This window comes from Camelus bactrianus, chromosome 4 (genome assembly GCF_048773025.1).
Source record: "Camelus bactrianus isolate YW-2024 breed Bactrian camel chromosome 4, ASM4877302v1, whole genome shotgun sequence".
Lineage (NCBI taxonomy): Eukaryota > Metazoa > Chordata > Mammalia > Artiodactyla > Camelidae > Camelus > Camelus bactrianus.
In genome coordinates, this window is record NC_133542.1 from 37,909,972 (window position 1) to 37,936,217 (window position 26,246).

General features: G+C 36.0%; 1 protein-coding gene across 1 annotated transcript; it reads left to right on the plus strand.

Moving 5' to 3' along the window:
* Positions 1-1,857: 1,857 nt before the first annotated feature.
* Positions 1,858-19,230, plus strand: ANXA1 (annexin A1). Its single transcript, XM_010952764.3, has 13 exons — positions 1,858-2,057; positions 8,513-8,589; positions 8,685-8,793; positions 9,313-9,407; positions 10,213-10,326; positions 10,740-10,830; positions 12,372-12,451; positions 12,644-12,700; positions 14,264-14,357; positions 15,190-15,285; positions 16,414-16,472; positions 17,859-17,981; positions 18,875-19,230. The coding sequence occupies exons 2-13, from the start codon at positions 8,524-8,526 to the stop codon at positions 18,929-18,931; spliced, it is 1,041 nt and encodes a 346-aa protein (XP_010951066.1). The 5' UTR covers positions 1,858-2,057; positions 8,513-8,523; the 3' UTR covers positions 18,932-19,230.
* Positions 19,231-26,246: the final 7,016 nt, after the last annotated feature.

Consider the following 26,246-nt stretch of genomic DNA (forward strand, 5'->3'; position numbering starts at 1 on the left):
GAGTGGTGACTCATTTCTCAGGAGCTGCAGTACGTGGCATTTCATATACACAAAGCATTTAACCAGTGATTATCCTTTAGCTGAAAATGCTAACATAAGATATGTTTTCTTCTATTTCCACAAATCCATTTGACGTTATTATCGTGTAGGGGAGGAAAAGTTTCCAACTTATTCACGGCAACAAATTTATATGATTAGTGACTTTCTTCCTTTTTATATTTGGGAGTTTCATTGCCTTTAGAGTTATAGCTGGAAGTTAATTTTGGAAAAATGTTTTTCTTTTTTTTCCCTTAATTCTGTCAGAAGGACCACATTTACTGCTGCTATTATAGGTTTGCCAATGCATTGTAAGTCCAAATATATAACGTAATTTCTCCAGGTTTATGCTACTGCTAACCACAAAAACAAAACCAAATGAGCCTGTATGTCTCTCTTAGGTAGTTACATTTTATGAAAGGTACATGGACATTTTTCTTCCTTTCACAGGAGTGTCACCGTGCAGAAGTGTTCCAATGTTTCCATTACCAAAGTTAGGGATACAAATACAAACAGGGAACAAGTTTTGTGTAATTATCTTTTCCCCTTTTCACCTGACAAAACAAATGTGGGGTGAGAAAGCTGGTCTACATTTGTCAAGATCAGTTTGCAATAATACCAATCAATTAGTTAGTTAGCGCATACTTAATTAGTTCAATACATACCTCTGGTAGGTGACAAAATAGAGTGGCATTTTCCCAAGTTATTTACTTGAGGATATGCTGACTTCATTAACATTAGCATTGAGAATTTAGGCTGTGTTACAAAAACTGACAATCTTAAGAAAGTATTTTTACTGATTTTTTAAAACCTGACATCTATCTATCTATCTAGATAGATAGATAGATAATTACCTGAGATATCTAGGAGGAAAACAAACAAACCACTAAAATGCAGCACACACTGAACCATAATGCTATGAGACGGCTCACACTTGCACGTAGTTTAATGGAAACATCGTACATGATTTTGTAAGGTTTCATTAAGGATAAAGATGAATCACCACTGAAGCTACCAGGACAAATTTCCTTTCCTTGCATCAAGTGGGAAACTTCTCATGGTACCCGTCCCGTGATAGCTGCTACTCCATTAATCCTTTCATCTTATAGTTCTGGTTTAGTGTTCAAATTCTCTAGAATGTCAAAGGTCTATTTGTAGCAAAGTTTATATATAACTTATTCTATTAAAAGAAGTAATGTACATAGGCCTTCCTCTGATGCCAATATTTTCTTTGAATGTCACAAAGATCGTATTTCTAACATTAACTGAAATTTTAAGACAATCTGGAACTTTATTTCTTTCATATTTCATATTGATAGCAACAAGCTGCATGCAATCACAAAACATCTTTTATTTTGAAGGCAAGAAAAATGCTGGTGAAAAAGAAATAGAAAATAATCCAGTACTGTGTAACATTAAAAGATACAAATTATACATTATTTTCTCAGTTGTCACAAGAATTCTAGTAAGCGGGCTGACTAGAAAATATTATCCTAATTTTACAAAAGTTGAAACAGATTCAGGGAAATTAAATATGTCCCGAAGCTCACATACTAATTAGTGATGAAGCTGGGACTTAACCAAAGCGTTTTTTTTGTTTGTTTTGTTTTAAAGTTTATGATTTTTCATTTCATGATTTGTTTAACTAAAAAAGTGTGCCAATCATTGGTGTCAGGCTTGAGGAGTTTAGTACAGTATGCTTGAGAATCTCTTGCATTCTACTCCCCTGGAAAAAATAGTGCAAACTAAAGAGGGAAGAAAAAAAAAATCTGTACTTCCGTTTCTTTTCCTTTGTGCTGTCGGCTATGAGTTGGTTTAGAGAGTAGTTTTGCAAGACTTTGTTTTGGGCTAGGCAGGGCCTGCATTTCAAACAAAAGGCAGCCAGTTACTAACTTCTGGTTGCTAGGTGTGGCCTCCTTTCAAATTCTATAAAATCAGAAGCCCAAGTTTTCACTTCTAGTTTGAAACAGCATTCAGAGGAGAATCTCTCTTCAGTTCTTTGGACAACGGTGAAAAAAAAGGTAAGTCTTGATTTTCCTTTCAGTTAGTTTTGGATGTTTTGAAAACTTTTCTCATCACAATGTTTAATGTTGCTTCTTCTGTGGGATTTATAGCTAGGTGCACTTAATATGTCTGATAAAACTTTTTGTAAAACTACATTGGGAATCACAAATTGTAATGTTTAGTTCACTTGGTTAAGAAATATAATTTTAAAAATGAGGAAGTTTTGCTTAATAGTGGTTTATTGTACTGTTGGTGAGTTACCATGGAAAAGAAGGAAAGAATGTGTTTTTTCCTACAAGTTAATGAATTTCTGAGAACTGTGTGTGTTTTACGTGGAAATCATGATGGCTGTGGGTGTTTTGAGGGGGCCAGGCCTGAATGGAAGTGCCAGAGGTGGGTTTCAGGGAACCATTTCAAAATAGCAGGGCTTAAATAATTTTTCTTCTTTTGTGAAAAAAAAAAAAAAGAAAAAAGAAAAAAAACCAGAATAGATTCAGATCTCATAGTGGCAATCATGTCCTTTGTAATTAACGTTTTGAAATTAATGTTATGTTCACTTATGCAGTGTAAATAAATAGGAAGATCTGCTTATGAATCATTTCATTTAGAGAGGGTGTGGCCACATTCTTTCTGTTGGAGTCTCTGTGTCATAGACAGGCTTTTCAAGTGCTGATTTGAAAACCTAAGGGGAAAGGAAATATTTCCTGGGTGGTGTCAGATAAGTTATCCTTTGGGAATGCCAGTAGGGCCCTCTAAATATTATTATACTTAGTAGCATCTTGATTGTTCAATGAGTTAATGGCCATAAAACTCCTTAGCAAAGCAGAAAGCGTATCTAAAGCAGAGTTTTTACTGGTGTTGATGTACAAAGTGGAGAGACTTTGAATCATAACCATATTTCTGACTATTGATTATTACAAATGTTCCTTCAAGATTTCTGTTTCTTAGCCTATTCTGAATGGTAAATGACCTGATATCTTTTAGTGCTAGTAAATTAAGAAAGGTGTGCAAATTTTCTTGCCTTGTTTGTGTCTACAAATATGTATGGATTTTGAAAAAGCAATATTCTCCACCCACAGGAATATATTTTGGTAGGTACGTTGCAAAACGACTCAAAAGTGGTAAAACGCTGGCTTCATAATTCTGAAATGGCCTCTTCTCTAGAAGTTATGTTACCGCCCTAGCCCCAGGCTCAGCCACCTCTGGCAGAAATCCAGTGTTTGACTGATGTTGACAAAATCCTTAATAATATTATTAAGGAACCAGCTAGAGTTTCTTGCTTATTAAATACTTTTTCAATCAAAAGATCTGTAAAGTCTGATTTCTGTACATGATGTTAGATTGCTGAGCTGGTTCTTAGTCCTCTCTAGACCCGTTCATCTATGACATACTTAAAAATCAGTACTACACCAATGGACCTTATTTTTCAGTGATAAACCAAAAGCCATTTTTGGAGTAAATTATTTCCTCTTTCTTTAAAATGGGATGGATTTTTATCAGAAAGATCAGAACAGATAAAATTTATATAATACCTTCCTTCATTATGCTAATTTTCTCCATCTCCATCTACTTGAGGTGAAATTTAAGATTGGTACTTCAGAGCTATAATGAATCTTAGCTACTGTGTATTCCAACACTCCTATTTTTATAAATGAAGACCCCCCTCCCCCGAGAAGTTAAATGTTTTCTTGAGGTCATACAACCAGTTAAAGAGATTCAAAATAGGGCTCAGAACTCCTTACCTCTTATTTTTATATCCTCTAGTTGTTGATAGGAAACATTAGTTAAATTAGTATAGACATGTTCCCTAAATAATCAGCACTGATACACTATTTATCCATTCAATAATGCTCATTAGCATACTAAATACCAGGTACTCTGCCAGAGGTTGGAGGTTCATAATCAATAGTAGATTATCATTGCCCCCATGGAATGCTGCTGTAAATAGAGACAATGATCATGCAGAACAATAGGGGTAAGTGTAGGGGGAAAGGCAGGATGCTTTGGGAGAGCACTGATGGTCACTCACCCCAGGGCTGAACCAAGGAAGGCCTCCTGGGGGACGTGATGCACCATTTAGGTAAAGGGTAGTAGGCCTGGAGGGTGAAACAGCATTCCAGGCAAAGGGAACACCCTGTTCAAAGACCTAAAATCAAGACATTATGAGTTTACATTTCATAAAGTAATTCTTCATCAGTCATGCCATTGTACAGTTTAATTGCCTTTGCTCACCTGAGTAGGAATGGGAAAGACTTGTGAAATATATATTTGAGGAAAAAAACTGCACACAGGCCAAAGCATTGAAAAATACACTCCCTAGGGCTGGGGTGAAACCTGCTACAGGCTCCATGGGTTGACTGTGAATGAATTTGATTGTTAAGTATAAGCTACTAAAAATAACATTGATCTTGTCACTGTATTTTTGGGCCCTAGTTTAAACGAATATACAATATTTTGGAATCAGAAGGCATGGATTTATGAATGCCTCAATGCTTGCCACTAGTATCTAGAAAACTGATACGAAAAAAATTATACTTTGTTTTCCCAAGTAGACAGTGGGTACAACGACGGTGTCCTGGCAAGGATTCATTTCTGCTGCTGTCATTGCAGAACTCTGGTCTTACTTGCTTGTCACCAGGAAGGCATGATAGACCGCAAACCTCAGTTTCCTCTGTCAGAAGTTCTGGAAATAGCCTTTCATGAAGCTGACAGAGACAGATATTGCAGTTTTTAAAAAATTTATGCTGTTCTTTTGTAATAATTTCAAACCTTTAGAAAAGTTGCAAGAATATTGCACAGAATTACCATATACTTTTTACCCAGATTCCCCAACCGTTAACCTTTCACCACATTTGCTTTAACATTAATTCTTCCTTTTCCTGCTTCCACCCTCTCTATATAGTTAATTTTTTCTGTATCATTAGAGAGAACACACAGGTATGATGTTCCTATGTCTCTAAAAACTTCTGTCTGTATATATTAAAAAATAAAGACATGACCATAGTGCAAAAAAAAAAAAAATCAGGAATTTAAATTTGTTATAACAAACCTAATTTTGTCTCAAATTGTCCCAGGGGTAAAATTGCTAATGGACCATTTCTGGAATACCTTTCTCTTACGTTTAGTAAGCATGGCTCCCTCTCTTTCTAGCATCTTGAGCATATTTTTTATGCATATTTACCATCTTTAATTTCTTGCTGAATGAGAGGAAGAGCCCTCTCTTATGACACATAAATACATGAAAAATGTTAATCTCTAGAAATTCACACAACTTATTCACAGTTAAGTGAGACTGGTTGGCAGTGTATGTTCACAAACAGATGATTAATTAGAAGACCTCTGGAACATTATTAATTTCCATATTGGTCAGCCAATTTCATCTTCAAATTAGATGATGTTAAGGACTGAGATAAACTTGGCTTCAGAGCTCACTGGTAGCAAAATTAAATGCAGATTGAACCAAGGAAAATTAAATACTTAGTACTTGCTCTTAAATACTTAGTACATGTTCTAAACATTGCAAGTAAAAAGAAAGACAGAAAGAAAGAAAAATCTTTTGTGAACTATAGGGTTCTTTAAATTTTTTTTACTGTACAATTCTAATTTCTACATCAGATCATTCTCTGAATAGTAACAAATATTTGTATAACACGGCAATCTATAAAACATGTTTACATGTTGTACGTATTTATAGTTAAGAAATTTTGCCTTCAGATTATCGAATGGGTTTTATCAAGTACAAAATGCTGGTTTTCAGGTGGAGGATAGGTATTGAGCAGACAGAACGGTTTAGCAATACAATTTGAGAAAATAGTTTTGCAGCGGTATTGGTAAGGTGTGTTGCAACTGTTAAAGGTTCTGTTGATACATGTGGCTGTGTTTGAGCACTTAACTAGAAGTGCATGATCAAATCTATTTCCTTTAAGGCAATTTTTTACATCCTGCCACAATCCTTGTGTCTTTAAGCTTTGCTGATAGCTAATGGATCTTATTTGGAAGAATTGAGATTCTATTTTCCTCTAATTGCTTTCCTGAGGCAGGTTCTATTCGGGTTGCTTTTCTTTTCCAGAGCCTGTTCCAGACCATATTTTCAGGCCATCCAAATGACTTCAGACTACAATCTAGGAACACAGGATATGTCACAAAGCTGTCTCCTCTATGGACACTCTTGTGTCAAATACATTATTCAACCCCTTTATTTTTGTTATTTTGTGTTAATGTAATTAATAAAGCAATATTATTTTTCTAGGCTTTCTCAAGTTTATTTTTTTAAGACATTGATGAATTACAGAAGTATTTCTTTAAAAGAAAAAAAACTGCGAAGTGTAGTGCAGTTTTCATGAAGTTTATTTTGAAGCTGTGTGACTCATTTTTAAAATTGTATTTGACAGTAGCCTTAAACTCTTTTGAAGTTTTTCTTTTCTAATTGAAAAGAGTGGAAATATTGGAATACATATTTCTGTAACTGAGGAGAAAGTACTTTGTTCAGAGACCAATCATATCACTTATTTTGAGGATTCTACTTTATAAAGGGCATGGAGGAGATGGTAAAAATGGAAATTTTAAATACCTGAAACCTTCCTGGAAGTTGCAAGTTTTGAATGTGCCAATTAAGCAACAGGAAAATGAAACTCCGCGTGCCAACAGCAATTGTACCAGATCACAGTGTAATAGGAACTAAAACCTTGTGCAAAACTGTATGCCATGACTCTGTCTCAGGAAATAACTTTAAATTTGTCAATTGCTGGGGATGGAAAGAGATTAAATGAACGCACAATATATTGGTTCTTCTCACAGATGACAGAACAGTAATTTGAACAATCCCCACGATAATTAAGTGGAGATCGTTTCTGCTGTGGATATTATTTCCCTCACGTATTTAATCTCATTACTTGGAACTGCAGCTATTTTTCAGCAGGTGTGGATTGAAACACTTTGTCTGAACATGCTGTTAAGGAATCAGGTTATGGGTTTTACTTCTCATGAGTCATTTAGCTTCATATAAAGAATTTAAAACTGCTAAGATTATCCTTCCAACAGCCTTCAGACGTACTCATGAGAAATAAACAAAAGAGAATGGAGAGCTAGGTCAGTGGAGACCAGGAGCATGGGCTTCTAAAAACACAATCCTAGACAAAAAGGATCATTGACGGCTTCTTTTGTAGATAAACCAGAGAATGCATTAATTTTCACCATACTTTAGGTTTTAAAAGTATACATGGTTTATTAAATAAAAATATTGCTGAACCATGACGACAATTCAAGAAATTTTCTTTAAGGTAGAGTTTTCCAAAAGAGGGCATGCATGGTGCAATTTCACTCTACTGAATCCTGTTACAGCAAAGAACCTGATATAAAATTAGCCTTTTCTGGGTTTTGTGCGTGTGTGTGTGCGTGTGTGTGTGCGTGTGTGTGTTGGGTAGAAAAACACATGGAGGACTAGTGTCTAGACAGCTCAAATAGGAAGAAATGTGAGTGTAGCAATTACTCCGGGTGCTGAAATAATTTTATACCAAGGAATGGAAAAGGAAACTGAGTTAGTCTAGGGAGAAATGTCACTGGAATACCTTTTTACAGATAGTGTTTTGAGTCTGAATCCACTCCTGCAGATTGTCATGGGTTATTTCACTTTATAAATGTAAATATTGTGCTCTTTTTCTACCTGTTACTTTTGTTCAAGTCCTCATTAATCCTACATAGATTCTCTCACAGCTTACTAAATGGTCTCTAATCTTCCATCTTGCCCATCTCTTGGCCATTCTCTATGATACAAGATCAATGATCTTTCTGAAATACAACTTTCTTTAAAAAAAAATCTATTCATGTTTTCCCAAAGCTTTGAAAATACATTTACAATTTACTTATTTATTTTTTAAAATTTGGGCTTTGGTTAACATTTCTTGCTCCAGTAAACTTCTTTCAACTTCCTAAATATGACAAGCTTCTCTCTGTTTTGTTCTCTTTAGCTTTTCTGCCAGGCTAATCTCAGTTCTTCTTGAGAGAGGCTCAGATCAGCCAGCACCTTCTCTGAGAACTGTCCTTAGCTTTTGAGTTTTCTTATGGAGAGCACACAATGCTTTTCAGTTCTTTGAGGCAGAGGATGTTTCAGTATTTTTGCATCCTCAGTGCTTGGCATATACAATAGATGGTTTATAAATTTGGAGTAATGAAGGGAGTCACCAACTCTTCCCTCAGCCTATATGCTTACTTGTAGAAGTCATCTGATCCCTAAGGTTAGGACTGAATACTCCGAGAAAGAGCCAACTTTCTGAGTTGAGGCTTCTGTTCAAGGGCAGTAGACACTCTCTTTAAAAAAAAAAAACCTACATCTAGCATCTTATGATGAGCCTAAGACCAATCCTGGAAAGTAAGGGCAAAACTACTGTATATCTTGTGTACTTAAGAGGGGTGGAGTGGTGTGTATGTGTGGTGGGTTTGTGGTTTGTAAAAGCATCCATCTGCTTTTTTCCAGATCCTTCAAAAATGGCAATGGTATCTGAATTCCTCAAGCAGGCCTGGTTTATTGACAATGAGGAGCAGGAATACATCGTAAGTCAAGTGACAAGAAAATAAACTTAGTTAAATAGTAAAATAGGAACTAATGCAAGTGAATGGACAGTAATGTATTTCTCTCTCATCCACAGAAAACTGTGAAAGGATCCAAAGGTGGTCCTGGGTCAGCAGTGAGCCCCTATCCCAGCTTCAATCCATCCTCGGATGTTGCTGCCTTGCATAAAGCGATAACAGTTAAAGGTAATTATATCTCCCCAAAACATTCTCCTCCTGGACATTCCAGAATGGCTGTTTGAATGGCTATGAAAACCATACATGTGCAATGGAAAGAGTGTTTCATTTTGAAGATAAAAAGACTTCTTTGTCAACGAATATAGATATCCTTTCTCAGCACTCAGGAAATTTTGGTCAAATCAGTAGAATCTCTACTGCTACATCAGATATCCCTACCAGCTCATTTCTGGCAGAGACTCAATGCTAAAGTCAAAGCCTCTGCTCATACTTAGGGTTTGAAAGAGGAACCAAACACTGTAACACTGAGGCTCAGGAACAATTTCCTCTTCCTTTCTCATTCAAACGAATGGAAGTCATCTGAAGGGCTTCCATTTGATATGTACTGTTCCATCCATTTGATATAATTTGTACTTCTTAGTTTTGTTAAGAGCTTCATTTGGAGCATCTTGATAATGAATTATTTCATGTCAGATATTAAGGATGAAGAAAAGTGATTTTAAAAGTCTAGGTGCCCTTTATTTCCAGGTGTGGATGAAGCAACCATCATTGAAATTCTAACTAAGAGAAACAACGCACAGCGCCAGCAGATCAAAGCAGCATATCTCCAGGAAAAAGGAAAGGTAGGTTGTAGTGGTAAATCGAGACAGTAAATGCCAGCCTTACTTAGGTTTAAAAATAGGTTTTGAAACACAGTTGCCTAGTTCTTTCAGTCTCTAGTCACTGTTTTCCCATTACAACTAAGACTGGGGTTGCAATATTGCCATGTAATCAATTCTAGCAAATTTACTGGTTTTATACATTGTTTTGTCATCTTGTTCTTTGCACATGTGGTATTCCATATTGGAGACAAGACGTTAATCTGAACATGACAGATATTAAGATTACTATCGTCAATAAGGAATATGTTGTGATCATGTCTTCTGCTAAAATTTAAACTAAGCTGTTAAATGTCCGAATGTAAGTTTATACATATAATTCTACTTTAAAATTAAGCTTTATATTTTTTATACCAAATATGGGTACTTTCTTTAAGGAGTGCAGTTAGACAACTATAAAATGTCAATCTCTGATTATGGTGCTTTTTTCAACAGTGCAAATCTCAAAGGTTGGAAAATTTATTAATACATTATTTGTAAAGAATTCTTACTACTGTTTCTGTTAATACACAGCTCCAATCTTTTGAGCTTTGTAATTTCCCCCCTATATAAAAGATTGAGCACCCTGTCTTTTAAGAAATTATACACGAATATAGATCTAAAAGATTAAAATAACATGAAATATTGGGTACCCCTTTCTATGTAAAAGTAAAGAGCTTTAAAAGATGGTTGGGTTTAGGAATCGGTAGGAAGACTACCTAAAGATTAGGTACCATCACATTACCTAGCATATTATTTACTAGAAGGTTATAACATCTCTTTGTTGTAGCCCCTGGATGAAGCTCTGAAGAAAGCCCTCACAGGTCACCTTGAGGAAGTTGTTTTGGCTCTATTGAAAACTCCAGCCCAGTTTGATGCTGATGAGCTCCGTGCTGCTATGAAGGTAAATCGCTTGATTTAAGCAAAACTGTTTTCCTCAAGAGAATGCATAGGTCAATTCCACTTATACCTCCTGTTGTATTCTCAACATCTAGTACAGGGCTGTCAATCAGTGGAAATGAAATGAATAAATAAACATCGGTGATAACTATGTTATTTCCACTACCCTTGTGATGTTACGCTATGTCACAGATCTCACTTCTTATATGTTTGCCCAAAATATTAGCTTTAAACCCATTTGTTTTTAGAGCAATATAATAGACCTTATTGAAATTATTAAATACTGTGGATATTTACTAAGTATTGTGGGAAATTTACTAAATATCAGATTTAAACAAATTTGGGGACACCAAAACTAGTTGATGTTCATGAATGAAGATTTTTCTACATTTCTTTTTTTCTTCTTTTTCAATTCAGGGCCTTGGAACTGATGAAGACACTCTGAATGAAATTTTGGCATCAAGAAGTAACAGAGAAATCAGAGAAATTAACAGGGTCTATAGCGAAGGTAAGTTTTTTTGTGTCCAACAATCTAAATGTTTTAGTTTGAAAGGAAATCTGTTATACTTCTCTTAAAATTGAGTGTGGCTTTTAATTATGGGGACTTTGGAAACTACATATTAAAATATTTCTTCATTGTTTGGCATGTGTCTACCGCATGCCCACACTGTTACCAGACAACATCTCAGTTGCTGAGGTGCAGATAAGGGACACAGTTGTCCCAGCCCTCAACAGGCGTGCACCTTAATAGAAAATGCGGGACAAATGGCCACATATAATTGCAATGGAAAACTGAATTCAAAGCACTGAATTTAAAGAATTTTCTAAAACCATTTCCTCTTCCTCTGAGATTTATTTTGTAAAAATTTCCTGTTGCCTTTTATTTTGAAAAGATAACAAAAAGAATTTCCAAACCTTTGTCCTTGAAACGGTAAAGAGCTAGGTGCTTATAATGCTCTGATGGAAACTAACTTTACTATTATGAACATAAATGACTCACTTACTCTCTACGTCCAGTCAGACCCACGGGGATGAAACAGCAGCCAGGGCTCATTTTATTTACTCAGTGAAACATCTCGTTTAAATGACACTTTCAGTACCATAAAGGGAGTATCTGCAAGCGGGTTCTGGGCAGTGCTGGGCCTCTCACTGCTTTCCTTTGATAATTTCCCAAGACCCAGCTTTTTGTTTTCCGATATGTGGCCCCACAGAGGGTCTTGCTGCTTGGTTTTCATCCCAAGCACAGGGAATACAGTCACCCTTGCTAACTGTTTTCAGAGCAATCTAATAAAGGAATCAGAATGAGGAAGTTTTAACCTCATTTTCTTGCAATTCTTATCTCATTACCAATATTTATCTTAGATCCATTTATCAGTGATAATCATCAAGAGGGGCATTATTCTTAGTTTTTTGTTTAATAAAACATAGTTTACAAAGGTAAATATCCATATTTCTCCATCTTTTCCAAGGCGTAGTTCAATGATGGCTTATTATATTGTTCTGTCTTCTAGTCAGTTATAAATTCAGTTAATTTTTTTCTAACACAGCGTTATTTTGCAAGTGAGGTGTTTAGACAAAGTTTAAAATCTATAAATAGATGTGTATACATATACATATGCTTACATAGTTAAACTATATTACATAGAAGATATTTATCATTTTTAAAGTAAATAAATGATCTGTGTTCAAGCAAGTATCTCTGGTTTATTCTTTTAAATAACTGTTTTATTCATACCAGTGCTAAACTCTGGTATGACTTAGTAATGTATACCAATGCAATTTATTCTTGATAGCTAAAGCTTTAGGACTGTAGGTTTTCATTCACAGTATGACCTAAATTGCTTTAATTGCCCTATAGGAAATAAATTTGATGATCAAAATTTTTACTTGCTCTGATTTCTCTGTTTTTATTAAAAAATGATAATATTTGAAATGTGTTTCATGAGTCATAAAACATTTGGCTTTGCAAATTGTGGGCCATTATGGAGATATTATTATTATCACCATTATTTATCACTAGTTTACTGTAAAATATATTTCTCTTATTAGAATTGAAGAGAGATCTGGCTAAAGACATCACCTTTGACACATCTGGAGATTATCGGAATGCTTTGCTGTCTCTTGTTAAGGTAAAACTCAAATAGTTCAGGAAATGCCTCTTCTTTTATGAAAAGTAAAATCTTAAATTTCACCTCTCTATAGAAATGAGCAATTCACTTTTTCACAAAAAAAAATACTAGTTATCTGATTTGAAGGGAATTAAGTAAATCGTGTGATTACGTGCTAGAAAATTACTTACAAGAGAAGGGGATATTTTTCAGGGTGACCGATCTGAGGATCTTGGCGTAAACGACGACTTGGCTGATTCAGATGCCAGGGTAAGCAAATGCTCCCAATCCTCCTAGAATCCACCTTCCTTCTTCAAATCGGTCCTATCCTGAGCTGAGGTACCACCTGATCTCCTCTGACAGGACAAGGGCACCTAGAGTCCTTTCTCCAAATGATGCCCACTGTCCTGCACTTGTGGGGCCCGAGAGAGGAAGTGTGGCCTTTGTATTTTCACTAGATGGTGAGAGAGACTGGAGAGAACAATGAGATTTTGGTTTGTCATTCCCATGAATTGTTTTGTTGAGAGAACTCTTGAGTTTTTATTTTTCTAGGTATAAGAAAGGGACAAGAAATATTTTATTAAGGAAAGTGGAAAGAATAGGCCTGTCTAACAGTCTTTAACAGTGAGCACTGGAATGGTTTAGAGGTGTAAGTTTAATAAAAATATTATGATAATGATATTATAATTGTAAAAAATAGAAGATATTTATATATTTTCAAGTATATTGTTATCTATAGTTTCAGCAAGGTTGCTGGTTTTTTATATATACACCAATCCATTAGCAACATTAGAAAAATTATATCATTTTAGGGCCTGGAACTTTTGTTTAAAAAAACAAACAAAAGACAACTATTATTTGCATACACCTTGCTCATGGGATAGTATTTGCTACAAATTCATCACAGTGAGTGAGTAAGAATAGAAACTTACTTGTCCACCCCCACTCCCTTCATTGTACCAGTACATTATCTTGCACATAATAGGCACTCATTAACTTTTGTTGAATAAATGCATATATATCAGATGTTTGCTTAAAAAGTCCAGAATAACTTAATGTCCATTGGAAGTTTGACCATTTGAATATATTAGAAATTGTGTAATCATATCAAAGAAAAAAGTTGGTATTTGAATAATTTCCATAATAAGAAATCACTCTTATTTGATTGTGACATTTCTGAATTTGCTTTCCATTTTAAGACTATCAGGGCTCTTAGATACATATTTATGGCAGCTACATGGATTAGTGTGATCCAGGAGGATGACGGTAATTAACATTTCAAAGTTAACAGAGCATGCTTGTGACTATAAGGCAAGGATTATCTTTCTCTTCTACAAAAGAGGAAATTCTGTAGTTTAATAAGGTCAAAGTATTTGTTCAAGATTACAGAGCTATTAGGTTGCAGAGTCAGAATTTGAATCCAGAAATTCTAACATCAAAATTCAAGATCTGGTAATGGATGGATTATTGATTTATTAGTACTGTTTGCTGATAATTACTTTAAACAATTAAAAGTGAAATTAAAAATTAGAGAGTCCCTTGGAGTTGTCTGGATACAGAACATAAATCTTACAGCAATTTAAATCAACAGACATTTATTCTGCAAACATATATTCCATCTCTAGTGTTTGCAAGGCACCTGGAGAGATACCGTGGAAAATACTTGACAAAATAAGGTCCCCATCTTTAGGGAACTTGTGATCTTAGCATTGCCTATTCTGATTGTATTGGACACAAAGCAGCTGCCTCAAAAATCTTTGAAGAGCTCTAACATTCTTGTGCACATATCAAGACAGCAGACAGTCAAGTGTTGAGTTTGGTGTTTCTTGACAGGCCTTGTATGAAGCAGGAGAAAGAAGAAAAGGGACAGATGTGAATGTGTTTAATACCATTCTTACCACCAGAAGCTATGCCCATCTTCGCAGAGGTAAGAAGAAAACAAGTGTTTCCTGGGACCTGTTTATAAAAGATGCAGTTGTTTTGAGGACAAATAAGAGAAAGGAAAGAGAGAAATCTTACTCGGCGTCACTGTGGATGCTGTGCTTCTGACCCCTTATTGCTATTTGTGCATTTGTCCACGTTTGTACAGACACCATTTTACAGTATTTGAAACCCATTTTATGACTTTGGCTTGTAGAACATTAGTTCATTATTTTTACTATTTCTATTCCCCCAAATATTTGGAATCGGTCTGACAAAATGCACACATACAACAGAACAAATAAACTTACAATGAAGAAAAACAAAAAAAGCCTTTTCTTTAGAAAACAGTATATAGATGCTTGAAACAAAAACCAAAAAAGAGTCCTTGCCTTTAATCACAAGATTTAGCTCTGAGTCTTCTGGAAGCCAAGGCAAAGGGAAGATTGTGATGACTACCTAAAATTTGTTATTTTGTAATAGCACTCTGATTGCTAATGTTAGAATTAAGAGAAATTTACTGCACAGATCTTTATATGAGGGAAAATCCATTTGCTGTGACACTAGCTCTGATGTAGTGCCATGGCTGTCAATCACATGCCACTTATAATAAATGTCAACATTTGCAAGAATTTCCCTAAAATATACAGAAGCACCAAAATAAGCCATGTGAGTTACATTCCTAGGAGAAGATGAAGTATCCAAAATATGCTCAGTTGAATAATTAGCTTTAAAATGTGTGTTTTGAAGCTCCTAAGGAATGCTTTGACTCAGTTGCCCTGATTTTGCTAAAAGAAGAGGAAGTTTTGTACATCTCTTAGTTTAAATTTAATATTCAGTATTTCAGAAGTATTCCAAGTACAGTCAGCATGACATGAACAAAGTTCTGGACCTGGAGCTGAAAGGCGACATCGAGAAATGCCTCACAGTTATTGGTATGTAGTCCTGGAGGGGGCAGAGTTTTCTAACTTGAAATTACATTGCCAAGGCTGTCCCATAATTTATAAAACAAAATATAATAAAACAAAACAAAACAAAAACTAAGATATAATTTATCTATGTTTCAAATAGAGACAACCTGTAAGATAATGGCAATAAATACTTAAAGTTATACAATGGCCTTCTTAGTAATAACAGGTATTTCCTTTTTCAAAAAGACAAACAGGTGGACAATATTTACTGGGCACCTGCTTACCCCAAGCAATACACCGGGTTGGGCATGGCACGGAGGAAACTCAAAATGATTATTAAGAGCACAGGATCTGGAATTAGATAAATGCAGAGCCACATCTTGGTCTGTCACTTGCTAATTGAGTAATCTTGGGCAAGTCCAGAGAATTTGTTTCAGTAGGTCTCTGGTGGCTTCTGAAAAGCTCTTCAGAAGAAAAAGATTTTAAAGGTTTCCCATTTTGTCAGATGGCCTGTCAAGGTTTGGGAACCTGCATTCTAAAGCAATGCTTCTCAAACACTAATATGCAAATGAATCCCTTGGGACTCTTGTTAAAATGCAGATTCTGATTCAGCAGGTCTGGGGTGGGGCCTGGGATTCTGTATTTCTCACCAGCTCTCAGTTGATGCCAACTCTTTTGGTCAAGACATCACACTTTGAGTATCAGGGTAGAGAATCTTGCTAATTGACAGAAGTTTTAAGTGCTTTCTTTGGCAGTTGCCTTATATTTTAAGCCTGTCCAATTCCACTTAAAACTGTTTTCTTATTACAACATGAAAAAAGTATTTCTTGCATGCCAACATGCCCATTAACACCTAATGGTTTCCCTGTTTCCATGAAGAGTGTACTCAGGATAGCATGAATTACTGAAGTTGCTATTGGGTGGATTTAAGGTAACAGGAGATAAGTCACATTGTTAGGGGACAGAACATTCAAAATCATCATCTAGGGAATAGCTTTTTGTAAGCCAAGTATCCCATACTGGGGAGCAAAGTAGTGAGGAACAGGGATGGAGAATAGAATTTTACTTGCAAAACTGTATTTCCTGTTTCTTTTATATGCGTCTTTCTCCTTTTGTGGTGAATATGTGAAGTAAAATATGCCTCTCTTGCAGTGAAGTGTGCTACAAGCAAACCAATGTTCTTTGCTGAGAAGCTTCATCAGGCCATGAAGGTAGCCTTCTGCTTATATGATTTGCTTAGGGGAAAAAATACTGTTTGTGGGGAGAAGAATGGAAAACCTATTGTTGTTTGAAAATTTCACTTATTTTAGTATCTTTCTCTTAAAAAGAACTACTTTTCCATCCAGTGTAAAGGGTAATACACTTCCTTATTAGAATAAAATTCTGCCAGATTTGTTACTTTTTTTAATAGGTAAGATAGTAAGGTGAGCTCATAGGTAATTTGTGGATTACTCATGATTCGCATAAAACCTGAGTCAGTAGAGGAAGGGTGAGATACCTTCTCTTTTAATGTATAATTTTAGCAACCTACTTCTGCCAAGGTTGTGAGTTTTACAATCTCCCCCTTTCTAAGTTTCATTTATCTTTTTTAGTATTCTGTCTTCCATGCCATTGCGTGGCTTAACGTCACTCTAGGACTTTAAAATGTTCTAAGATTACTAAGTGGATGGTGTTACTAGGATGTGTTTGAGATACCAGTTTAACCGCTTGACTTTAAAGTTACTGTCCAGCATGCATTCTGTTATATAGGAAGCCACCTATATACTCGTATTGTGAGAAGTTATAAAGTTGTCTCTTTTTTTCCTTTGCAACTCCCAAATAAGGAACTCTTCAGAGAGAAGTAATAGGAAGAGCCCCTATGAAGTGATAGGCATTGTGCCACTGGGTAGTAGGCAGTACAGCCCCCCTCAGTGCTGACCCCCTGCCCGCTGGGATCTACTGAGGTAATTAGATGGGTAATGATGGACACCTAGCATTGTAAAAGAGCAGAAGAGGGACCTGTGCCCCAGACCTTGGAAACCAATGTAGACTTGCTGTCAGCTAAACTAAGACCTGATATTTGAAGAGGAATTAGCCAGATGAGAGCAGGAGTGGAAGAGATGAAGGGCTAAACCAAGTCTGGTCCAGGAGGAGGAGGTAGCACATTCCTTTCAAGATAATAAATATAATTAGAGTGATGGTATGTGGTGGAAGAAGTTGTAGAGTTAGGCAGGGCATTGTAAGCCCAGATAAAATAATTGATTTTCATCCTAAAAGCAACAGAAAGCCATTGAAGGGTTTTAAATAGATGAATTAGATGATAAGATTTGCAATTTAGAAAGCTTATTTTTAATTAATGAATAGACAGAGGAAAGACTGGATGGTGGAAGACTAATTAGGAGGCTGTAAAAGTTCTTACATCCTGCTGGTGTAGCTGTTGGGTTCTTGTTATTTCATTACCACTTGTGCAAAGTGTGTGTGTGTATTTTAATGTGGAGATAGTTTCTCCATAGAAACTTCATAGGCAAACCAAAAGCTTCACATTCAAACCCATATCCTGCCTTATTAAGAGGATGCTCTGAAGGTGAAGGACACTTACCATCATTTGCTTTGGACAGGGTGCTGGAACTCGTCATAAGACACTGATCAGGATTATGGTTTCTCGTTCTGAAATCGATATGAATGACATCAAAGCATGCTATCAGAAGTTGTACGGCGTCTCTCTCTGCCAAGCCATCCTGGTACGTTGTGATTCTCATCATACTACCCCCGCAAGTGACAGTTCCTTTGCAACTTCTTCAAAGAGAAAGGCTGGCTTTTTGTATCTGTAAATTTCATATGTAAGATTAATTTGTTATATTAAGATACATCGTTTAAAGTAAATTGAACTTTCATTGGTAAAATCTGCTAATGAGTTTTATACTGAAAGACTGCAAATTTTTCAATAGTTACGGAAATAGTTTTCCATATATAAATTTAGCAATCAAAATATTTTAGCAGGGAGAGATAATGATTTGTGTTGCAATGAATATTGATCAGAGGATTAAAAATTTATTATCCTCAATTTTCCCTTAACTTTGTCATACACAAAATGTATAAAATGCATGGTTGAAGTTATCATATTATAATGTTAAAAAATAAATAGAAAGATAAGTCAAGGGGTTTTGGACTTAATGAAAGATATGTGACTATTTAAATTCAATTTGGCATTTATAGTAGATAACTAAAATTTACCAAGAAAAACTGAGAAAATCACAGGCTTGTCTTTCTCTCTAATGAGCTTGTCAGGTATTCTTCAAGACGATATAAAAATATATGATGTTATACTTAATTCTGTGTGATGTTTCATTCTTAGAAAATAATGGCTCTAATATAATATAATTAATTCAAAGAAGTTTGCAATCTGAGTTTTGAAAGTTGTTGTCTTTCATGTAATAACTGATTATTTTTTATATGAATTATATTATTTAATTAGTGATATTCTTATCAAAGATCCTAGATAATTGATGCATTGTGATGTATGTTCTGTAAGTGTTAAGTCTACTAATACAATAATTCTTCTACAATTAAAAAATACCTTATATTGGTTATGGTTTCAGGTAGCATTAAGTATACTTTATTTTTTAATCAACAGGATGAAACCAAGGGAGATTATGAAAAAATCCTGGTGGCTCTCTGCGGAGGAAACTAAACATTCCTTTGATGATCTCAAGCCCTTTGATCAGGAGGCTTTTTAATCATATCTTTTCATTCCATATCATAGACTTTAATAGGAGAGTTTCTTCAGCAGAACTGCAGTCTAGCTAACTCCTTTCTGAAAAATAGAGCCTATTAATCACTTTTTTTGTATTACAACTCTACATAATAGAGATAAGTTTTTTTTAAACTATATTTACCTCAAACTATAAAACCCCATAAACAGGTTGTTCTAGTAACACTCCTTGAGTAAGATGTTTATGTTGCAGAAAATAAAGTGATTTTACAGGACAACTGGTCTGTCGTTAGTTCTTTTATTCTGATTTTCTTTTGTGTGTGATGCAGTGGTTTAATGTGATATCAAGGGACAGGAGCCTGAATTCCAAATGATAATCATGTAATGAAATAAACTTTACATATTAAATTAAATATGCACAAAGTTAGAAAATGAACATCCTACATTCTACCATCTGAGTACAGATTATTGAGAGCGTCTCTGTACAGTAACGGATTGACTGCATCAGCATTGTGACAATTAGACATTCAGCTATAGTTCATGAACCAGCATAAAGATGAAATGGCAACAGCTATAAAAATTCCTCACTTTTAAAAAAATGGTAGCTGCACGTTTAGTTTTCTGAGAAATTATCAAACTGTTCTCCAGCATGGCTGAACCATTTTACTTTTCTATCATAAATGTACGAGTAATCGAGTTTCTCTAAAACCTCAGCAGCACTTGGTATTGTCACTACGTTGTTTTTTGGGGCATGATTTATTTTTTGTTGTTGAATTCTGAGGCTTTATATATTCTAGATATTAGTCCTTTGTCAAATACGTGGTTTGCAAATACTTTCTCTCAGTCTGTAGCTTGTCTTTTTATCCTCTGAATAGGTAGTCTTTCCCAGAGGAAACATTTTAAATTTTAATTCCATTTTTCAATTTTTCTTTTCATTGATTTTGCTTTTGGTTCCACATCTACACACTTTACCTAACCTTACAGCCTGAAAAATTTCTCCTGTTTTTGCCTTTCTAACAAAGCTTCAGCTAGTGTTCAGACATCAGTTCTTCCAAAAAGTCGTCTTTTGACACCTGAATCTAGGTTAGGTCTCCCTCCTCCAAGCCCCCATAATACTGTACTGTAGTTGCCTGCTCATTTGCACTTACTGTTTTCTAGGTTTCAGAAGGGTAGAAACTGTGTCTGTTTTATTCACTTCTATTTTTCTAGTAGCTACCCCAGACTCTCTTAGGCAATAATATACTTAAGTCTTTAAATATAAATAAATGAACAAACACACAAAGCAGGTAGCTGGTATTTTGTATTTGCAGAAAAAAACTTTGCTTCACCCTTCCTTGTCTGATACATGAGTTTTTGTAAACCTATGGTGATTTTGTCAAAACACATGAGACTCATTGGTTTTGGCATGGAGGAGTAGAAACTACTTACTGTCAATGGAAAATTTCTCAAACTACATAGTAACAGAATTTTCAACGATCTATATAAATCTAGGAACAGTACAAAAGAGACTATACTTACTGCAAAACCATCCGTCCCCCATGTGTTAATAACTGGCCTTTCATGCTTTTCTATCTGGGCTAAGCACACATTTGGTCTACACACTTCATCTATGGCTCAAATGTCTCATAAGCTTCTTGATTCTTGCTTCTGTATTAGTTTTATCTACCCTCATTTGTTTATTTTTCTTCTTCTTATTAAATAATAAAGCAAATACTCAGCATGGTGACCCACCTCTGCTCTGCATCCTCAGTAACACTTGTCACCAGAGTGTCTAGGTTAAGTCTTTGAGCTCCACTTCCTTTGACTTTTTTCTTTCTCTTTACTTCCTGTTCCTATATGCCTCATATGGAATGCACAGGGACAGTTTCTATGTATGTATCAGTTAATTTTGTGACCTTCTGTAATTAACAGAAAAGATGACTAACAGTGGCTAAATAGATTGTTTTTTTTTTAACAAGAAATCAAGGAGAAGACTGCTGCTGGCATTGGGCCAGAGACTGAATATCAGGAAATCCTGAGATCATTTGGCATCTTTCTTATGTTGGCTACCTCATGATCTTAAAGTGGCTTCCCGAGATCCAGACATCATGTCTAGGTTCATCATGTCTAGGAACTACTTAGGTTCCCTGAACTAATTCTTCTGCTTAGAAACAAAGCTGGACGATTATGTGTGTACATGATGATGTAAAGCAACAGGTCTCTTTGAGCTTAAATGTTAAGTGTATCAGTTAGGTCTTTGGTTGAAAGCAAGATAAATTAATTTGTTAACTTATGAAAGAATATATGAAGGAATGAATGTGTTGGAGTAAAAGGGACTGAGAATGGGTAGAAGGCTAGGGGTCCAAGTTTAGAAATAGGCAAGAAAATTGGGAGCTGTGAAGGAATGAGAAACAGGAGAAAAAAAAGTATAGCAAATTTCCATGCTCCCATATCCTAACCAGGAGACCACCACTCTGCTGTCACCAAGACCGCTGCGGGAAGTCACCTTCAAACCTCTCTCTTCCTGGCTAGGCAGGTCTGGCTAGAGGAATCTCCTGCAGCTGTCGTCAGCTGGAGCTGGAAAACCGAGGGCTCACAGGCATCTTTCTATATATGAAAATTTCAGGGCGTCTCCAGCACACTAGATTGAGTTTCCTCACAGCACGGTAGCTCAGAAAAGTAAGCTGACTGACCCAGGAGCTCAGGGCTCCAACAAAAATGCTCCAGCTACCGAGGCAGAAACTACATCACCTTTTATGACCTAGCCTCAGAAGTCTCACATTACTTCTCCACATTATTTTGGTTACAAGCAAGTCATATGCCTGCTCAGATTCAAGTGAAGAGTAATTACACTTTACCTCTTAAAAGGGGAAATGGCACAAATGAACTTATTTACGAAACAGAAACAGGCTCACAGACAGGAAACAAACTTTTGGTTATGAGGGGGGAAAGGGAGTGGGAAGGGATAAACTGGGAGTTCAAGATTTGCAGATGCTAACTACTATGTATAAAATAGATATACAATAAGTTTTTTCTGTATAGCACAGGGAACTATAGTCAATATCTTTTAGTCATCTATAATGAAAAAGAATATGAAAATGAATATATGTATGTACGTGTACGACTGAAACAGCTGTCATACACCAAAAATTGATGCAACGTTGTAAACTGATGATACTTCAATTTAAAAAAATACAGGAAGTGGCAAGGTCTCAGATGTTTTGGGGAAGAATAGAGATATTGTGACAGTCATTTGGGGGAAAGAAGACACTCTGTGTGTAGGACAATAGCATGTCACTACATTCCATGTAACATCGTTTGCAATGTCCTCCACAGAGTGGCTGTGCAGATTCACAAAACGTCACTGCTTTAAAAAACTGTCATGATTCTCCTATTTTGATTATTTAACTGCAAGACAAAATAATAATAGATAACCATTTTGGGAAGTATTTTTATGGGGTGCTTACAAGGTACATTCAATTTATTGGCATAACTTATCTCATAGTTTAAAAGATCATACTCAGTGAATGAGGGTTGGGATTAATAATGATTTTTTTTCTCTTTGTGAAAGTCATGGGATATTACTAGTAAAGAAGAAGAAGAAGAGGACATTCGTGGGTATTTGCTAAGGGTTTATTATAATACGAGGGCAGAGTGGTATAGAGGGTAGTGACGTCGGAGCCACAGAGATCTGAGTTCTGATCTAGCCTCTACCACTTATTAAGTGACCCCAAAGAGAGTAATAACTTTTCCTGAGCTGGAGTTTCTCATCAGTGAAATACTACAACTACAGCCGGTGCTGCCTGCCTTACAGAGCTGCTATAACGATTAGACATAATGGAGTTAAAGTGACTGACACTTAACAGGTGCATAAGAAACTGGGGGAGCAGCTAACACTAAAACACCTAAGAGAAACTGAAAGAAAATCACTGCTTTCAAATACTAAGGTAATTGGTGATGAGAGGCCAAACAGTCAATACGTTTGAGTGCGGATTGTTTTTCATCCATTTCTTTTGCTATAGATGATCTAGATCTTGGAGAGATTAAATTGGGATTAAGCTAATTCTTAGTGCTACGCTGAAATGACTTTAAGAAGTTGAACTATCTGAAAAGAAATCCTTGTACTGGAGTTTGTGTACCTGCTTCAGGCTGAGCCAGAAATACAGGAAAAGAGAAGTCTTTTGAGTCTGGAAACCTAAAATGCAGTCATGTGGAAACAGTCCTTTCCTGCGCTTCACCAGTAGAAACTAGGGATATTGACTGAGTAGCCAAAGTGACCCACCTGCCAAGTCCTTTCTTTAGCTTTGATGTATAAACAATGCGTCTTCTTGCAATTATTACCACTGTTTGTTTTTTTGGCTCTGAAGACTGATCCAGAGGAGGTCAGTGTGTTCACAATCATAATTCAGAATTAGTCAGGCTGCTTGATTCAAATCTAGCCCTATCACTCACTGACCATGAGGCTTGGCCAAGTTTCTTACCTTTCCTGCGCCTGTTTGCTCATCTGTAAAATGAGGATACTGACAGTTGTGATGAAAACTAAACGAGAGAATCAGCATCTAGCTCACACAGAGAACTCAGTGAATATTAATACAAGTAGCTGCTGCAACGCATATCTGCCAAAGAAACCTTCCTTGAGTGTGAGAACGCATTATGAAATGTCCTGTGATGTCAGAGATATCAGGTCACGTCTAGGGACTGCGAAGATAAATGAAATGAGATTTCCCGCATGTAGTAAACTGTGATAGATCATATTCTTTGTATTCTTGCCTCACTGTAGATTATTAAGTTCAAAAGTGTCATCGTTTCAAGGAGTGGAAAGCTTATTTTCTGCCTGTCTTTTCCTGTGGCTCTGGAACTGCAAATGGGTCCAAGGTAAAAGTAGGAAAAATACCTGTAAAAAAGGAACAGAGCAGAATGCAAAAACTTAGGTGAGAGAGGAAGGAAAGGAAAGGGAAATGGCGTGAATATATCTCTACAACAAGAATCTCACTGCGGGTGAAAAGATGCTCAGTATCACTAATTAGCAGAGAAATGCAAATCAAAGTCACAGCAAGGTATCACCTCACACCGGTCAGAATGGCCAGCATCAAAAAGTCAACAAATGATAAATGCTGGAGGGGCTGTGGAGAAAAGGGAACCCTTCTCCACTGTTGGTGGGAATGCATTTTGGTGCAGTATGGAAAACAGTAGGGAGATTCCTTAAAAGACTCAAAATGGACTTACCATATGATCTAACAATCCCAATCCTGGGCATATATATGGAGGAAGCTCTAATTCGATAAGACACATGCACCCCAATGTTCATAGCAGTGTTATTTACAATAGCTAAGACATGGAAGCAACCTAAATGTCCACTGATAGATGACCGGATAAAGAAGCTGTGGTGTATTTATACAGTGGAATACTAATCAGCCATAAAATAAGAATAAAATAATGCCATTTGCAGCAACATGGATGGGCCTAGAAATTATCATGCTAAGTGAAGTAAGTCAGACAGAGAAAGACAAATACCATATATCATTTATATGTGGAATCTAAAAAAATGGCACAAAAGAACTTATTTACAAAACATAAACAGACTCAGACACAGAAAATAAAGCAGAGGCGAAAGCGGGGTGGCAGGGGGTTGGGGGAAAAAGGAACAAATTAGGAGGCTGGGATTTGCAGATACTAGCTACTATATACAGAATAGATAAACAACAGGTTCCTGCCGTTTAACCCAGGGAACTATATTCAATATCTTGTAATAACCTATAATGATAAAGAATATGAAAAAATACATATATAACTGAATCACTATGGTGTACCCCGGAAACTAACACAATATTGTAAGTCAACTATACTTCAATTAAAAAAAAAAAATTCAGTGTGGGTGTGGTTTTCTCTTTGGCCCCACCACAGGAGTCCATAAAAACTCAGGGTTAGTCCCAAGCTGAGTCATGTACCAAACAACCCCTTTGGAAAAAAGACTGTTTTGGCCAGTATAATGGACACAAACTTCAAGTCTCTTGCTTCTAACTGGAAACAGTTATTGCTGTCCTATTTTCATGAAGATTGTGACCACTGGAAATTCTGTGTTGTCAGCAGGCAAACCAACTCTGGATTTCAAACATCTCAACTTTTATACTTTAAGTACGTTTATTCTGGTTTATCTAGCATGCGTGCATTTTCTTTTAAATTCTCCACATTCAGTTCTCTACTTGAGTCTTTCTAAATCTATCACCACAGAAGAAAAACATCAGAAAAGTACATGTAAAACTTCTCTATGTTGCCCTAGAAAATCAATTTCTATATTAATCTTCAAAAGGAAAATAAAGAAAAAAACATATTGGTTTGTCTCCAGTGGGATAAAAAAAATTAAAGTCACATCATAATATGGAGGAGTAGAGAAAATATAGCCAAGCATGGCTACATGGCAAATGAATATGTAAGGGTCCTTGTCCAAAAGTCATTAAGAACTTCTAGGTGAGAGCAGACCATCGAACTAAATGTGGGGTCTTCTGAGCGGGACCCTATGTGTCTGCACAGGTTGTGTATCCATGAAGCCCACCCTAAATGGAACTTCTTTATGTCGAATAAAAATAATCTCTTCTTCACAAACCTTCATGCTCCGTTTGCGGAGGAAAAAAAAGTGAACTTCTAGTGCCATCTGGTGTGAATTTCAGTCTGAATTAACAATCTCTTTTTATATTTCCCTCTATCCAGCTAGAAAATGGAGTTTAGTTTCTCTTTCATTTCTTCTTCTCTTGGTGACTCTCTAAGAATTTTTGGAGTGTACCACAGGGGAGGATGTCATAGTCCAGGAAAGGACTGAAGTATCTGGCTCAGTGTCCCCTGGCCCTTCTGTATCCTGGTTCACATCTCTTGTTTTCCTGGGGGGAACTTGCATTTGAGGTTAACTTGGGATGTGAGACACTGGCCATTTGTTCCTAGAAGCACTATCATTATTGGCTTTTACACAAGATAGGGCTCAAAATTAATTTTTTTCTTCCAGTGTCTGGGAGCTTGGGAGAAAGACCCGGTTAAACAAAGACAAAAGAAGGGGTTTGTGCATTTGCTCTACATTTAAGCTAGGACATGTGAAATTTTTGACCTAGTCATCTATGATAGTTTTTCTAGATTTTCTTTCAAAATTTACAAGTAAATATTAATGCATGTTTTGGGGGTGAGCTTTATATCTTTTTCTGAAACAACAAAAAACATCAAACCCAAAACCCCACTTATATATAAAATTAAAAAATTAACTTATTTAAAGGAACACTGTTAGGCAGTTTAGATAGAAATGAGCACTGGGCAGGGGGAGAGGGAGGGG

Excerpts from the sequence above, each read along its gene's own strand:
- ANXA1 (XM_010952764.3), top strand. The coding sequence starts at position 8,524 with ATGGCAATGGTATCTGAATTCCTCAAGCAGGCCTGGTTTATTGACAAT. Across the intron at positions 14,358-15,189 it reads CTATGCCCATCTTCGCAGAG|TATTTCAGAAGTATTCCAAG; the intron begins GTAAGAAGAAAA and ends TTTAATATTCAG. Across the intron at positions 17,982-18,874 it reads CTCTCTGCCAAGCCATCCTG|GATGAAACCAAGGGAGATTA; the intron begins GTACGTTGTGAT and ends TTTAATCAACAG.